The following is a 14,308-nucleotide window of genomic DNA, read 5'->3' on the forward strand; positions in this document are numbered from 1 at the left end:
AAGAATGATGTTGACATTTTTGCATGGATTAGCTTCAGATAGATGCAATTTTACCCCACACTTGATTAACCGCGCAGGCGGGACACCACCACCTTGACGTTCGACAGCTAGCTTGTGCTTGCCTGCTTGTCTGCTGATTGATTACTAGGGGTGGTGGCTTGACAAAGCCAACCATTAAATTAGCATCTTCATCCTTCTAAGTTCCCGAATCAACATCGTGTCCTCTGTACTTTGTACTGCCACCTCAGTTTTCCAGCATGTAATATCCATCCCGCGAGTAATCAGCCCGCACCATCCGTCTCAAACTCAAAGCTCGACACTGATGAGGTTCGAGATTGTGCCCGCACATTGGTCTGCAGACGACTCGCATTCTGCCAGCCGATTGAGCCCGGCGCCATGGGCAGTTGGACTGGATTTCTCCTGACCTACCTCCTGGGCGGTGTCACTTTTATTCCTCTTCTACTTGTCGCAGTTCTGATCCATGCGTATTTCACGTTTCCAATTCGCCACAAGGTCGATAACGATAACAAGGCTAACGGACCAGACGATGGATCCGACAGCATCGTCCAACCCGGTGACGACACGACCGATCTGAAGGTGGCGCTGAAGGCTCAGAAGGTGCAGGAAGAGGAGGGAAAACCAAAGCACACAGATGTTATAGACGTGGCGGCGGGATACTTTGCAGTATGTCGAGAATACACGCCCATGGGCATCAATGCAAAGCCTATCGAGCGTTCTACCCCCGTGGGAATGACCACGGTCGCAGCACCGAGTCAAAGTGTGTACCAGGTAATGTACCGGAGCATATTCGACAGGAAGCAGAGTCCAAGTCCCCTTGACAACGCCAACGGTGGTAGTGGACGGCCTAAGAGGGCTGGAAATGTCTTCTACGTGGTGCTTAGGTTTGTACTCCATTATCCACATCGCAACAGTCTTAGCTAACTAAGTAACTTTCTCACAGACATGGACACCTGATGTTATTCGATGATGACGAGCAGCTCGAAGTACGGCACGTAATATCGCTAGCACACCATGATGTTAGCATATACTCTGGAGGAGACACGACACCCGAGGGGGAGCTCTACATCAAGCGGAATGCATTATGTCTGTCGAGAAACAAGGATGGATTCGAAATAGCCCCGGATACCCAGATATCCAAGCCTTTCTACCTCTTTTCTGAGAACTGCTCCGCCAAGGAAGACTTCTACTTTGCTCTTCTTAGGAACAAGGAACAGGTCTTTGGACCCGACAACAAGGCGCCCCAGCCTCAAAGGTTCGAAGTCAAGAACATCATCTCGCTGGTACACAAACTGCATTCTTCCGAGGAGCATTTGCAGACCCGGTGGCTCAATGCTCTGATAGGTCGCATTTTCCTTGGTCTCTACAAAACTTGCGACATGGAGAATGCGATTCGCGAGAAAATCACCAAGAAAATATCACGGGTCAAGCGCCCTTCGTTTCTCACACGGATTGCAATCCAGAAGATCGATACTGGAGATTCAACTCCGTTCATTACGAATCCGCGACTCAAGGAGTTGAATATTGAAGGAGAATACGTAATGGAAGCTGACGTTAGGTATACTGGTAATTTCCGGCTGGAAGTGGCCGCTACGGCAAGGATCGATCTTGGAAGTCGTTTTAAAGCGCGCGAGGTCAATCTGGTTCTGGCCGTGGTATTGAAGAAATTGGAAGGGCACATCCTTTTCAAAATAAAGCCGCCTCCAAGCAACCGCATCTGGTTCTCCTTCCAGACGATGCCCAAGATGGAAACAATGATCGAGCCTATTGTCAGTTCAAGGCAAATCACGTACACAGTCATCCTGCGCCAGATCGAAAACCGCATCAAGGAGGTTGTTGCCGAGACCCTTGTGCTCCCTTTCTGGGACGATATGCCTTTCTTTAAGACGGAGCACAAACAGTGGCGAGGAGGCATATTTGTTGGTGACGACGCCGTCGAGCACTCGGAGGACTATGAGGAAATCGCCGCAGCGCTCGGTCACGTGGACGAGGTATCTCATATAGAAGAGACAGGTGCGCCCACGTCTCCTGAACTACCGCCTGTGGCAAAGAGCCACAGTCTGCCCGTGGTAGAAAAAGACAGCACCCAGTCCACGGGCTTCTGGGGTCGGAAAGTGGCCAAGAAACCGACAACGGTTGGTGGAAATCAAAGTGCCTCGGCATCAACAACTGCTCTCGATGCTAAGAGCCCGCGGAGCTCCACGCCGGAAACGAGCTTAATGCCACGAGCTATTCGAAAAGGGTCTTTTTCCGCATCTAACCCAACTGTTGGCACTGACCCTACACATTCAGAAACGTTCAAGCCGTCTTCATCGCCGCCAGACCACGATGCTGTAAGCGCAATAGCCAACTTGGCTGCGAAGTCGAATAAGGAGTCGTCCACTAGCATACCATCGCCACGCATGTCGTTTGTCAAAGCTTCTGAAAGGTCGTCAACGTCTTCATTGGAAGCTCTTACTGCGGGAAATGAAAACGAAAACGAAAAGACACCTGTGTCACCGGCGCGACGAGGTACGACCTCATCGGTTGAGAGCTCTTCTAGCGAGGCGAATTCATCGGGTTCGCCCGCGCCCTCAACCAAGGGATCGATGAAGAGTGCTACTGGGTCTATTGGTCGGGGCTTGTTTTCACGTAGAGAGACGGGGCAGTCCGTTGCATCGAACGGGACCAACGGCGCTCCGGAAAACAAACGCAACACTCTTGCCGCGGTATCCAACGCAGCCGCTACCGCGAAACGTTGGGGTTTGAATGCCCTTCAACGTAACTCTGACCAAGGGCCAGATGGACACAAGCCCGATCACCCAACCGTGGATCTCAGTCAGCCTATGGGGCGAGGCCAACCGATTCCTGCTTCTGTATTACCCCCGCCGGAACCTGACAGGAGACCTAAAGCAACCCCCCAGCCGGTCCCGAAGCGTAGGCCTATGCCTCCACCCCAGTCATCATCAGCACGCGAAAGCTCGACATGTGTCAACTCAGTCAAGAAAGACCGCCGAGTTCCGCCGCCCCCTTTACCCAGACGTAGACGTTTAACCGAGCGGTACCCGGAGGAAGGAAACGATGAGATGTTTGTGGTCGAAGCGCCCGCGGACTCGGAACCCACCACACCTATGCACGAAGAGCATGACCATGAGCATTCTCATCCGTACATGCCGCCGTGGGTCGAGGACTCCGAGGATTTTGACGGAAGTGATGAGCACTCTACGCCTAGCGAGGTGCCAATACTACCCAAACCAGGCCCACCTGCACTTCCGAAACGGGTTTTCGAGGGAGCTCGCAGACATACGGATGATGATGACGATTACTCAAACTGGTTGGACAACCCAGAATTTGAGGCAAATGAGGACGGGCGGCCGGAACAAGTGGAGGAACCTAGGAAGGAGTAAACTTGCATTTTTCGGAGCATGGTCAGTGGGCAAACCAAATTATTCCCCAGGGTTTGCCTGGGAGAGAACCTGCCGATGGACTTGGGATCGGCATACACAGGCATACAGCATACAGTGGTAAGGGGTAATAGGATGGGACTGTAGAAGCCACGGTTGGCGTTGGGTTCACAATTCATGGATATGCACAACTATATCAAGGATACAGGCAAGAAGAGCATGTGAGTGCCGTGGGACTTGCATTTAGCAATGCATCAATCCAAGCATATTGCCATGGTAATGACGTTCAAGATAACAAAAAGAGCCGACTGGCTGTTTTCAATGCCGTGCTTGTGCCAGTGACAAAAGGAATATCTACAATATCACGGAAATGCGTTATCACCTGCCAGCATGGGCAGTCGATCTCCTCCACTGCTCTAAGGGTCAATTTCTCGGTGTTTTCACGTCTTATCCACTTGCCATTGTCCCTCCTTCGCCGTCTTTCATTCCGTCTCCCGGCTAACGTTCGCAACTCAAGCCCACTCCGATCCAAATTGGACGAGAAAATATCAGCTTACGCGGTCTTGTCCTTGTTGTGGTAGTTGACGGAATCGTTCCAGAACAAGGTCTTGTCACCGTTGCCCCAAGGGAAGTTCTTAGAGCGGATGTTCTGGTAGGGATACTCGACGCGCTCCTCCAAGGGGGGCATGTGCGACCAGTGCTCCCAGTGCTCGGTCCACAGGTTGTAGGCGTTGATGCCGGCGAGGATGAGGCATGGGATGACGCCGCTATTTGAAGAGCTTGTTAGTGATTCGATCTTGGAGGAGGATGCCATGCTCTCCGAGCCATGTCTGTTTCCGCCTCCGTGTCCGTCCATAGAATCCATGCATCATCCTCGGTCCGACGTGGTGGATGCTAGACGTGTATATCGTACGACGCTGGCTGTAGGAAATCGCTCAGGAGTGGGCTTACTAAATGGAGATCTTGCGCCAGAGTTCTGTAAATTTCGATTTGATTAGCATTGGCCCCTCAACTACCTCCTCGTACGAATTTCATCGCCCCAAACATACCAGTCGTGGCCGCAGCGTGCGCCTTGACTGCCGCTCGCTCCTTGACGAAGGCGTTTTCGGTAGAAGCGAGACGGCGCTGCAGGGCCGAACGGAAGACGGTCGGGTTCGCAGCACGCAGCTGGGCCGTCACCCGCGGGACGGCGCGGAGGATTTGGCGTTGAGGAAGCATTGTTCGGTTTTTGGCGACTGTCGTGGTGCTACACCGGCGTTGAGGGGAGATGGTTCTGTGTGCGTGCGTTCGGTTCAATTGAAGTAAGCTTGGAAGAGAGAGCGAATAAGGTGGTGTCGGATGACCTCAGGTTTGGAAGTTCGTGCCTGAGGCAGAAAGAAACGAAAAGAGCTAAATGAGGAGGAAAGTGCATGTCAGGTGATTTGGCGTCGGGGACGCTCGGGTGGTTGCCACTCGAAGACGCGGGTCCATGGGTCCGTTCTCTGGAGAAGGCACGACCTGAACTTGCGCGGCTTGAAGATTTACACGAAATGGCGTAACCTTGCTCTCTAACGGCTTAATCTATATCATTCGGGATAATCAATTCATTTTAGTTACGAAGTACACCGTTGCAACAACCTCGGTCTATTCGTCTCTGATTCCCGCCTTCCTCTATCCTGCCCATGCCGAAGCCGAGCATGTTCTTACTGTTCACAAGTGCCCAACTCATTAGAATGACCTCGTAGGAGAGGCATGTACGAAAAATTGCACCATCAACGATTACCATCCTAGCGCAATGCCATAGTTCGACACAATGGTACTTAGAATCACTTCGTGGAACGGTGGGTCTTTGCTGCTTTCTGATGACATCATATCATTAGTTAACATCTCTTAGTGAACGGTATCAAGTATGGGATTTGATCTGCAGCTCTTTGTGAGCATTCAACTCACCTATTGAATAGGAATCCTTTTGGGTACCAGCCATGGCGAGAAAACAGGACTTTCGAGGTAAGGATCCGAGATGATTGATGTGCAATGTACTTACAGCCGCCTAGGCCATGTTCGACATCCTCGAGGCAGACATTGTCGTCATGCAAGAGACCAAAATCCAGCGCAAGGATCTCACTGATGACATGGTTCTCGTTCCGGGCTGGGACGTGTACTTCAGTTTTCCAAAGCACAAAAAAGGATACGCAGGTGTGGCTATCTATACCCGCAGCTCCGTATGCGCCCCAATCCGCGCAGAAGAAGGCATAACTGGTGTTTTGTGCCCACCCAATTCCTCCACCAAGTTCTCAGATCTCCCCAAAGATCAACAAATAGGCGGCTATCCAACACCGGGCCAACTTACTGGGACTCTGGACAATGCGACTTTGGACTCTGAGGGGCGCTGCGTCATCCTCGAGTTTCCTGCTTTCGTTCTCATTGGAACCTATAGCCCGGCTAACCGCGATGAAACCAGAGACGACTTCAGATTGGGGTATCTCGAAGCACTCGACTTGCGTATCCGTAACTTGGTCGGCATGGGAAAAAATGTGGTTCTTACCGGAGATCTAAATGTCATCCGTGCCGGCATCGACACCGCCAATATCGCCGAAAGGCTGAAAAAGGAGGCCATGGCGATGCAGGATTTCTTCTCGTCGCCCGCCCGCCGCCTATTTAACCACATGGTATTTGATGGTGTTGTACATGGAGAAAGAGACGAGAGCCGAGAAGATCCTGTACTGTGGGATTTGGGTCGACTCTTCAACCCGACCCGCCAAGGCATGTTCACCTGTTGGGATACCAAGAAGAATACCCGTCCAGCAAACTTTGGCAGCCGCATTGATTACGTTCTATGCAGTGCCGGTATGAAGGATTGGGTCGTCGACTCCAATATTCAGGAGGGCTTGATGGGATCCGACCATTGCCCGGTCTACGCGAGCCTGAACGACGTTGTCAAGGTGGACGGCAAAGAAATCCATCTCAAAGACATCATGAACCCGGAAGGCATGTTTCGGGCTGGGAAACGACTAAGAAACTGGTCTAAAAAGGATCTTAGGTCGATGTCTGCGAAGCTCATCCCTGAATTCGACAACCGCCGGAGTATCAAGGACATGTTCTCCAAGAAAGCTAAGGTGGTTCCAACCCCTGCTTCAGTAAGTGAACCGGAACCGGCGTCGTCAGAGCCTATACCGAGCGCTCCTCTATCCTCTCAAGCAGAATCAACCACGTCAAGTGTGTCGCTGGAAAAGCCTGCAAATGCGGGTAGCAAGCGCACGCCTTCCGCGCCCGCACCAAATAGCAGACCCCAAAAGAAGCTCAAAGCCTCGCCGGTGAAGGAAAAGGCCTCCTCGAGGGGGCAAAGTAGCCTCATGGGCTTCTTCAAGTCAAAAACTACGGCGAGCCCAGACAACAAAAAGCCCGAGACTGAAGAAAACCCCACACCTGGGACCGATGTTGATGATACGTCGGCTTTTGCTATTGAGGAAGCCGGAAACTCCCGAGCTTCGAATACCGTAGATGACTCCAATGATCCACACACACCAATCAGAGCCGAGAAGTTCATAGACCCGATTGAGTCGAAAGAATCGTGGTCAAAACTTCTTGGCAAGCGGGTTGTTCCCAAGTGCGAGCATGGCGAGCCTTGCATAAGCTTGGTGACCAAGAAGGCAGGCGTCAATTGTGGTAAGTATTTTGTCGCTCTGTCATTATGGCTATTCTCGAGCTTTAGTCTTGCATCCTTCGTTGTACGCATGGAGATGCTAATATCCACACAGGCAGGTCATTCTATATGTGCCCCAGACCCATCGGACCGTCAGGAGAGAAGGAGAAGAATACCGAGTGGCGGTGTGGGACATTCATATGGAGTAGTGACTGGAGCAAGTCGCAATCTGCATAAAATTTTCGGAGCTTAACGTGTTTTCCAGCGTAATCTTGGTCGATGCATACACAACATATCACGATGATCAATAGTAGCTAGAGCTGAGTGCTAGTTCCAAGGCAGATATGTTATGGCTCATCAAAACGGCGCATGCAGAATCAATGTACGAATACCCAGGCACAAAGAGGCAGCTAGCTACGTTGACGAATACAGGATTCCATTTGCCAAGTGCAGATCCAAGCCGAGTGTGTTTGTTTACAAGTGAACTTGACCTTGATGATTTGTTTCTTTTGCTAGGACCCCAGTTCCTTAATTGGGGGGAAAGAGGGGGGGCAGACAGAGATGTCGTGTCCAGACCACACCAAATCTATCTCCTATTAAATAACCACCGACGCACAAATCTACAAAACCCCCTCAAAACTCTCAAGCACGTCATCGGACACCCGGTGGCCATCGGCCCACGCCTGCACCAGGTCCCAGTTCCGGCATGTCCTCTGCTGTGGGATTTGGGGCTCGGGCAGCCCCGTGGCCGGGTCCACGGCCCAGCTGACGGGCGTAATGTCCACCCAGCACATGAGGGCTTGACGAATCCAATCGATGCAGTGGTCTGGCGCCATTATTAGCGCAAGTATCAGCCCGTTGCTTGACACTCCTTTATTTCAGCAGAAAGCTGAAGGTGAGAGGTTTCAGGGGAAGGTGTGTAGGATTGCGTGAAGGTAAGTAAGAGTAGAATCGGTACCGAGGTGTTTGGGGTGGTGTGCCCCTGGGTCATCATTTTCATCCTCTTCAACCTCTGCCGAAAAAGAGTTGTTTTGTTGGTGTCCTTGACCGGGAGTTGTAGGAAACAAAGCCCTGCGGAGGCTATCGAGACAATGTAATTGGTGGTGCACTTCGAGCTCGACTATATATTGGTCTGTTCCCGGGATCATGACACTTTGTTCTCCCAACTGGGCGGCCTCTTGTTGGGTTATGGCTACGTCCATATAGGCTGATAAGAAAGCAGTTTGGTCAGTATTCTTTTTCCTTTTCTATCAAACCTTTATTCACCCTGCTTGGGTCGTCTGGTTGAATAGTCTGACTTACGGGTATACAACCCCTTCCAGCGCTCTCCAACCCCCCCATTGGCCGACCCGTCAAATAGCATGTTCATCCATTCGTTCGTGCCGTGGATACTGTCGTCTGGGTGGCTGACGACGTACTCAACCGCGTTTTGGGCCGGTGCTGCGTGCAAATTACTGAGCTTGAGATATTTTTACTGTCATTGAACTAAATGCATTTAGGTTGGACGGCTTACAGTAGAGCTGCAATAATGGATCATGGCAGCTTTCGCTAGAGTATATGAGGAACTTGGCCACCGCAAGGGAAAGCAATACGTTTGCAGTGATGGAGCAGAGGAAAACCCAGCGGGTGAAACGTAATCGATGGGATCCTGGGTGCTTGAGTTCCTTGACCGCAGAAAAACTAGAATCCGAGGCTGCTTCGAGGAGGGTGTCGGATTCTTCGTGATCTGAGATTGGCATGGTGAAGGATACGTTATCAGAGATGACAAGGGGCAAGATTTTATGATTTGACGACTGTAAATTCTTGTTTGACTTTGAATTCTGAAGAGTAAACCTCAAGAGTTGGGGGTCGAGGGGACAGACAAACACCTGCTTTTCTCACTTGAAATCGACAATGTGGCCCCCTTCGTCCCCAGCAACTATCCAACCCTGCGGTCTGGAGCTAGAATAAATTCGGGATGCACTGTATTCAACAATGCCGACGCCCTTCGAGAACCTAGACTCCGAATAGCTCGGAATTGCGGGTTGGCAAGATGCAGTCAGCTGAGTAGGTGGCACAGTTAGACGACTAACTCGGTGTGATGACAGTGTAGGATTGTGTATAAACTCAACCAAACTTAACCCATTGGATGTATTCTAGACGTATGGTGTAAGCAGCCGCTTCGACGACCGGGTCTCAGGCCGGCACTTGAGCGGTGGGTTGGGTCTCTAGTGTTGATGTAATCATCTGTCCGATTCATGTTGCCACGTGATGTTACTTATAATCGTCTGCATGTTTAATTCTGTTTCTATGCCGGTCCAATAGAAGATGAGTGATGACTGATTACTAACGCAGCCACCTGCACCAACATTTCGGTGTTGTGATGACCAAACAGGGCCCTAAATAGAAAGTGCATGCCAAAGTCGTTTGGTTACATTGCCATTTGTTTCCTAAACTGTACAAGATATATATCGTATTTTGCGGGACCCCGCGGAACTACCGCAACCAACGAACGAGGATAATAGCGAAATGTTGAAGATTTTCCTATAGGCTAGCTATAGGGTGCCGACCCAGGAGACGAATAGGACTGTCAACTGACATCCCCTTTGACGAAATGACCAATCAAGCTACGCACACAAAGAGAAGTTGTCTGAGTAAGATGGAAATCATCCATGAACCAGCACATCTCCGACCATGACCGTTCCATGTGATCTATTGGCTGCACAAATATGGCGGCGTTACGTGTTCGACGATACTTTCTAATGGATTTTGATGGCGTCATACAAGCTCGAGAAACCATTCCGGAAATGATTCCAGACGCCTTGGGGTATCTACCGGACCAATGAACATGTTTTATTCCTAATGAGACTTCAGCGTGATAGATGGTCATGATGAAAAGAAGTCTGGTGGACATTATGGCGTGATCAGTCGTTTCGGATTGCACCTCCGAAGGTTCATATCCTATCGCTGGGAGCAGGAGATGATATCATCACGAGGGCCAGATGGGGAGTGATCTCGCGGTGTAGCGAGAACCAAGCATTTTGTCACATTGCGCCGTACATTGTACTGGAAGAATAGTGCTCATATGCCGAAGTATCCTTGGTACGACGGTCACTGATCTCGCTTGTGCAAAACTATAAAGAGAGCAACAAGTCCACCATACTTGACTCTCAGAGAGGCAAGACTCGACACATAGCTTCTTCAGCAGCATCAAACCTCCATCACCTTGTCTACTTGAGAGTCTACTCCTATTAACAAACCCAACCCAACAATCTCAGTTCACCCCAACCTGACTCACAATGAAGTTCTCCGCCGTTGTCCTCCTTTCCATTGTGGGCGTCGGCATTGCGGCCCCGGCCCCATGGTCCGACAAGCGTGACCCCGCCCCCAAGCCTTGGTCCGACAAGGAGAAGCGCTGGGACGAGAAGCGCTGGGAAGAGAAACGCTGGGACGACAAGCGCTGGGACGACAAGCGCTGGGACGACAAAAGATGGGACGAGAAGCGCTGGGATGAAAAGCGCTGGGATGAGAAGGCGAAGAAGGCTGTCGACCCCAACTAGTAAGTCTACTCCCCTCGGTCTCATAGCGCTCTGTCTTCTCTATCTCGCCTTAACACATTCGGTTAACAACAAGTCCCGGAAGAACAGACCTCGTCTAGTATCCCAAGTTTCCTTCGAACGGCAAATACCTGGCACGAACTTCTCACTTCTTCCTGAACTTCCTTGTTTCGTCTTCTGGGTCAACAGGCTCTATCGCGGTGTAAACCACGGGTTTGGGCTTAGTTGAGCTAAGTAGTGTGGAGGGTTGATTTGATTCACTCGTTACATTGGGATTTCATAATGGCAAGCTACTTTCGGTTGTTTGGTTCGTTCCTTTCTAGATTCTGCAGAGTTATGAGAGAACTGATCAGACGATTTGGCATTAAAGCCGAAAAACCAAGCAAAATATTAAAGAGGGATCATACGTATCTTCAGACGCCTCCGGTAGAAATATGGTCAATACACTCTCTTTCAGACCAGACAGTTGCTTTACCCTGACTTCACGACACATGCCAATACAGCAGCCAGGGCCCGTGACGCTGTAATCGCCACCTAGTTATCAAGACCGTACTTCATTGAGATATTATTTTCTGGGCATAGAGAAAGTAATCCAGCCGCCAAATTCTTAGGTAGGACCTAATTGTGACACTTATCAAGGCATTCGATGCTTGCCAAATGCTGATGCGAATGGCGTCTCGACCACGCATCACGGGAGGCTGGTCCCGTCCTTTCACACACAGAACACACCACGGAAGACAATATGATGGCGAGTGATTGAGTATTCAAATAATTAAGCAAAAATGAACAATGAAAAGAAAACAAAGGGCAAGTGGCTTGGATAGTGCTTGCACAATAATATAGGGTGCAAAGCCACGTCGCGACCAGACAGGCGCGAAGTAAATACATAACTGGCTCCCAACCAACTACTGCAACGATAAACTCGTCTACAGAGGGTATTTCATGTCCACTGGCCTACACTAACAAACGCCAAACACCGTGAGATCCTCACTTAACTGACACTTCAGACCTGTCGGCCATGTAGGCCACCAATAGATGAAGGAGGTTGATCTGCCACAGTGACCGGAAGCTTCATGGCCATTGCGGACTTTTTGTGGCCAATGCATCAAGCAAAGGGATCCTCCACCTCAGGGTCATAAATGGTATTGATGACGGTGCCATCCTCATCCACATCCTCTTCAGTCCTGTCCGGGTTTCTCCTACACTTAATGACAGCCTCCCTCTCCTTCTTGCCAAGACAGACGCCGTCAAACCCGGCAGGCAAGAGCACATCGGCCTTGAGGAAGTCGACCTTCAGATTGCGCGCCCGATCTCGGATCTGCTGCTGCGTGCGGAAGACGGAAAACAGCCCTGCATCTTCGATCGCCGCCCAAGAACATTGATACTTAGGAATGGCTGATATGAGTGTCTTATTGTCATCTAGGGTCCAGAAAGTTCGTTTTTGTGGGCCTTTGGCTTGCCTGGCACTTTCGATGCGGGAAATTGCCTTGGCCTTCTGTGAAAGGGCCATTAAATCGCCTGCGACCAGACGCTCAGGATATTCCTGTCCCGGGGTAGCACCGAGAGAAGGTGAGCGTTCGGATTTGCTCGCAGCGGTTTGCCGTGAGAAATGAGCGCGGTTTGGCGTCGGCAGCTTTGGAATTCGCCGTGATTCATCTGTAGGCCGTACGTCGGTTTGGTATTCGTCACCAAAGACATCCTCCTCACCGTCGACAGTGGGATGCGGTCCCTTGGGTCCAGGTCTTTCGTGACTTTCTTGCGGCTCTCGAATGACAGCTTCGAGCCGCGGCATATTTTGGCCAAGACTGCTTCGGGCCTCCTGAAAATCGAGACCAAGTAGCTTGCGTGGGTCGATGGCTGGAAGGCCTCTGTTGGCTTGCTGATTTGAAGGGGGCGTAGCTCGACGCTGCTTTTGCACCACGGTCTCAAGAGTGATTTTATCATCAAGGAAACTCTCACTTCGGACTGTTAGTAATCACACCACCTTTCGCACCGCTAAGGGACTTACATAGGTGCTCCAGTTCGTATGATTTCTTCCTCGGGTTCCGAGTCCGAGTCGCTAGAGGCGCCAGAGTCGCTGGCGGCGTTGTCGTCTTCGTCGACAAACATGGAATCCTCTTCTTGATCGATCACGTCCGTTGCTAGCAGCGGGGTGTGGACCGGGGCTTTGCCCTTGTACAGACGCGGGAACATATTGGACAACCAATCTTCCAAGTCTCGCAGGAGGTCTTCCAGAGGATAAGCGTTTTCCAGATCCTTTATCATCTGAGCTCGCGTATTGGAAAACAAGTAGGAGTAGATATCGGCCATGTGCAACAGATAATCTTGATCGCTATTTACGTCTACATTGGCTACTGGCTTGAATGGTCCCATGAGGAGCAATTGTTGGGCATCCTCAGGAGATTCCACCTCGTCATCGCAGAACGAGGCAGCAGCCAGGAGGAAGCGATTCGAGTCTGGTGCGTCTTTTATTGTAGCTACCATGTTGCAGCAGCGGATCCGAAACGCCAAGTCAAAGCTAGAGGTGATATCCTCCATGAAAGGATCAAACATGTTCGGGAAGAGGCGGTCGAGTTCCTCAAGGATTGGTCGAGCCGGCTTGTTCTGATATTTGAGGTCCACGATGAATCGAAGGAGCGAGGCCAGATTGGCAAAGCAAATGACTTTCTTCGCGGCCAGAAAAGACTTGGTGCCAACTTCATAGGGCAAATTGCGTTCAAAAGCTTCCGAGGATATGAAAGGCTCAGACTCAGCTACGAAGTTGCTGCGTACGGAGTTGTGAGTCCGCTGAAAGTATTGCAACCTCGAGCGCCAGTTGTCGGTAGGTTTCCGGGCGCCGAGGGAGATGATATGCTCATAGAGCTTGGAGCTGCTCCTGATGGTGTCATCCATAATGTCCTCCATTACCTCTTCTGGGATCATTTCGGGGGCAGTAGCACCGGCATTAGTTCTGGCTTCGTCTGCCGTGTTGCCATCACGGGGACCATTGTTCGGCCCTGATCTCTTTAACAGAGACCTGCCGTGTTTAGCCACAGAGGAAAGACCTGTTGAATGCATAAGCAGCGATGAAACTGATGTATGAAATAGGTGAACGAACGTTGTTTCTTAGACGCAGGACTTCCAGAAGGTCGAAGTGCCCGTTTCCTAGACGGGGGACTGCTTGCTGGATAACTGCTCCGAGGAAAGTCGGTGGTGGCAACGCTAGGAATGCTATTAACTGTTGATGCCCGGGGTGCCCCACGTCGTGGGACTGGATCTTGATTCAGTTTGGATGCCTCAGCACGCCGAGTCGATCTGGTTTGTGGGCCTCGGGGTGTGGGCAATTCAGCCGAGGCGGCTTCTTGTGAGACCCCACGACCTCCAGCGCGACCGCGTCGGCCCGTCATGACGATGATGTGACCGGTGAAGCCCCGTTACTTGTCGCGAGGGAAGGAACGGCTGCGATGAACCGAGACTAAGATGTTGTCGAGGGTTAGGGGAAGGGTAGGGTAAAGCTGACCAAGGATGAAAACATAAAATAATTTGCGGGAATGGAAGCGGCACCGTGTCGGTTAATACGCACGGACCACATACCAATTGCGGGTCATTGTTGCGTTGTTACTCGTAGTCTTCGGAGAGGCTCTTTCATTCAGCCCTCAAGTTCACGTAGCATCAGGTGAAGGAACGGTGTTTCCAAAGTGCAAGCATATCAACAAGAGAACCCCTCAACCTTGCCTCAACCTTGAAGCTATCTCGACTGGTTACTCGGC

At 51.0% G+C, this 14,308-nt stretch overlaps 6 protein-coding genes across 6 annotated transcripts; 3 read left to right on the plus strand and 3 right to left on the minus strand.

The window, feature by feature from the left end:
- The first annotated feature begins 121 nt into the window (after positions 1-121).
- Positions 122-3,627, plus strand: BCR38DRAFT_388524 (uncharacterized protein). The gene is made up of 2 exons (XM_040857530.1): positions 122-902; positions 962-3,627. The coding sequence occupies exons 1-2, from the start codon at positions 397-399 to the stop codon at positions 3,402-3,404; spliced, it is 2,949 nt and encodes a 982-aa protein (XP_040718339.1). The 5' UTR covers positions 122-396; the 3' UTR covers positions 3,405-3,627.
- On the minus strand, positions 3,628-4,890 carry BCR38DRAFT_427978 (putative cytochrome c oxidase subunit VIa). The gene is made up of 3 exons (XM_040859868.1): positions 4,451-4,890; positions 4,353-4,377; positions 3,628-4,168 (listed from the first exon to the last, which is right to left on the minus strand). Exons 1-3 carry the CDS (start codon positions 4,617-4,619, stop codon positions 3,955-3,957), a joined length of 408 nt encoding a protein of 135 aa, XP_040718340.1. The 5' UTR covers positions 4,620-4,890; the 3' UTR covers positions 3,628-3,954.
- A 303-nt stretch (positions 4,891-5,193) lies between these two features.
- Positions 5,194-7,260, plus strand: BCR38DRAFT_483325 (Endonuclease/exonuclease/phosphatase; the record flags this gene model as incomplete). The annotated part of the gene is made up of 5 exons (XM_040863613.1): positions 5,194-5,221; positions 5,275-5,287; positions 5,342-5,387; positions 5,435-7,046; positions 7,139-7,260. 5 exons carry the CDS (start codon positions 5,194-5,196, stop codon positions 7,258-7,260), a joined length of 1,821 nt encoding a protein of 606 aa, XP_040718341.1.
- A 383-nt stretch (positions 7,261-7,643) lies between these two features.
- Positions 7,644-8,762, minus strand: BCR38DRAFT_483326 (uncharacterized protein; the record flags this gene model as incomplete). Its single annotated transcript, XM_040863614.1, has 4 exons — positions 7,644-7,849; positions 7,982-8,230; positions 8,326-8,463; positions 8,537-8,762. The coding sequence occupies 4 exons, from the start codon at positions 8,760-8,762 to the stop codon at positions 7,644-7,646; spliced, it is 819 nt and encodes a 272-aa protein (XP_040718342.1).
- A 1,424-nt stretch (positions 8,763-10,186) lies between these two features.
- On the plus strand, positions 10,187-10,660 carry BCR38DRAFT_522593 (uncharacterized protein; the record flags this gene model as incomplete). The annotated part of the gene is made up of 2 exons (XM_040865237.1): positions 10,187-10,561; positions 10,636-10,660. The coding sequence occupies exons 1-2, from the start codon at positions 10,302-10,304 to the stop codon at positions 10,658-10,660; spliced, it is 285 nt and encodes a 94-aa protein (XP_040718343.1). The 5' UTR covers positions 10,187-10,301.
- A 1,004-nt stretch (positions 10,661-11,664) lies between these two features.
- BCR38DRAFT_483328 (uncharacterized protein) lies at positions 11,665-13,945 on the minus strand (the record flags this gene model as incomplete). Its single annotated transcript, XM_040863615.1, has 3 exons — positions 11,665-12,517; positions 12,568-13,603; positions 13,657-13,945. The coding sequence occupies 3 exons, from the start codon at positions 13,943-13,945 to the stop codon at positions 11,665-11,667; spliced, it is 2,178 nt and encodes a 725-aa protein (XP_040718344.1).
- Positions 13,946-14,308: the final 363 nt, after the last annotated feature.

The sequence above is a fragment of the Pseudomassariella vexata genome (assembly GCF_002105095.1).
Source record: "Pseudomassariella vexata strain CBS 129021 chromosome Unknown BCR38scaffold_4, whole genome shotgun sequence".
Classification (NCBI taxonomy): Eukaryota; Fungi; Ascomycota; class Sordariomycetes; order Amphisphaeriales; family Pseudomassariaceae; genus Pseudomassariella; species Pseudomassariella vexata.

Excerpts from the sequence above, each read along its gene's own strand:
- BCR38DRAFT_388524 (XM_040857530.1), top strand. The coding sequence starts at position 397 with ATGGGCAGTTGGACTGGATTTCTCCTGACCTACCTCCTGGGCGGTGTC. Across the intron at positions 903-961 it reads GTCTTCTACGTGGTGCTTAG|ACATGGACACCTGATGTTAT; the intron begins GTTTGTACTCCA and ends ACTTTCTCACAG.
- BCR38DRAFT_427978 (XM_040859868.1), bottom strand. The coding sequence starts at position 4,619 with ATGCTTCCTCAACGCCAAATCCTCCGCGCCGTCCCGCGGGTGACGGCC. Across the intron at positions 4,378-4,450 it reads GCACGCTGCGGCCACGACTG|AACTCTGGCGCAAGATCTCC; the intron begins GTATGTTTGGGG and ends CGAAATTTACAG. Across the intron at positions 4,169-4,352 it reads TGGCGCAAGATCTCCATTTA|CGGCGTCATCCCATGCCTCA; the intron begins GTAAGCCCACTC and ends CTCTTCAAATAG.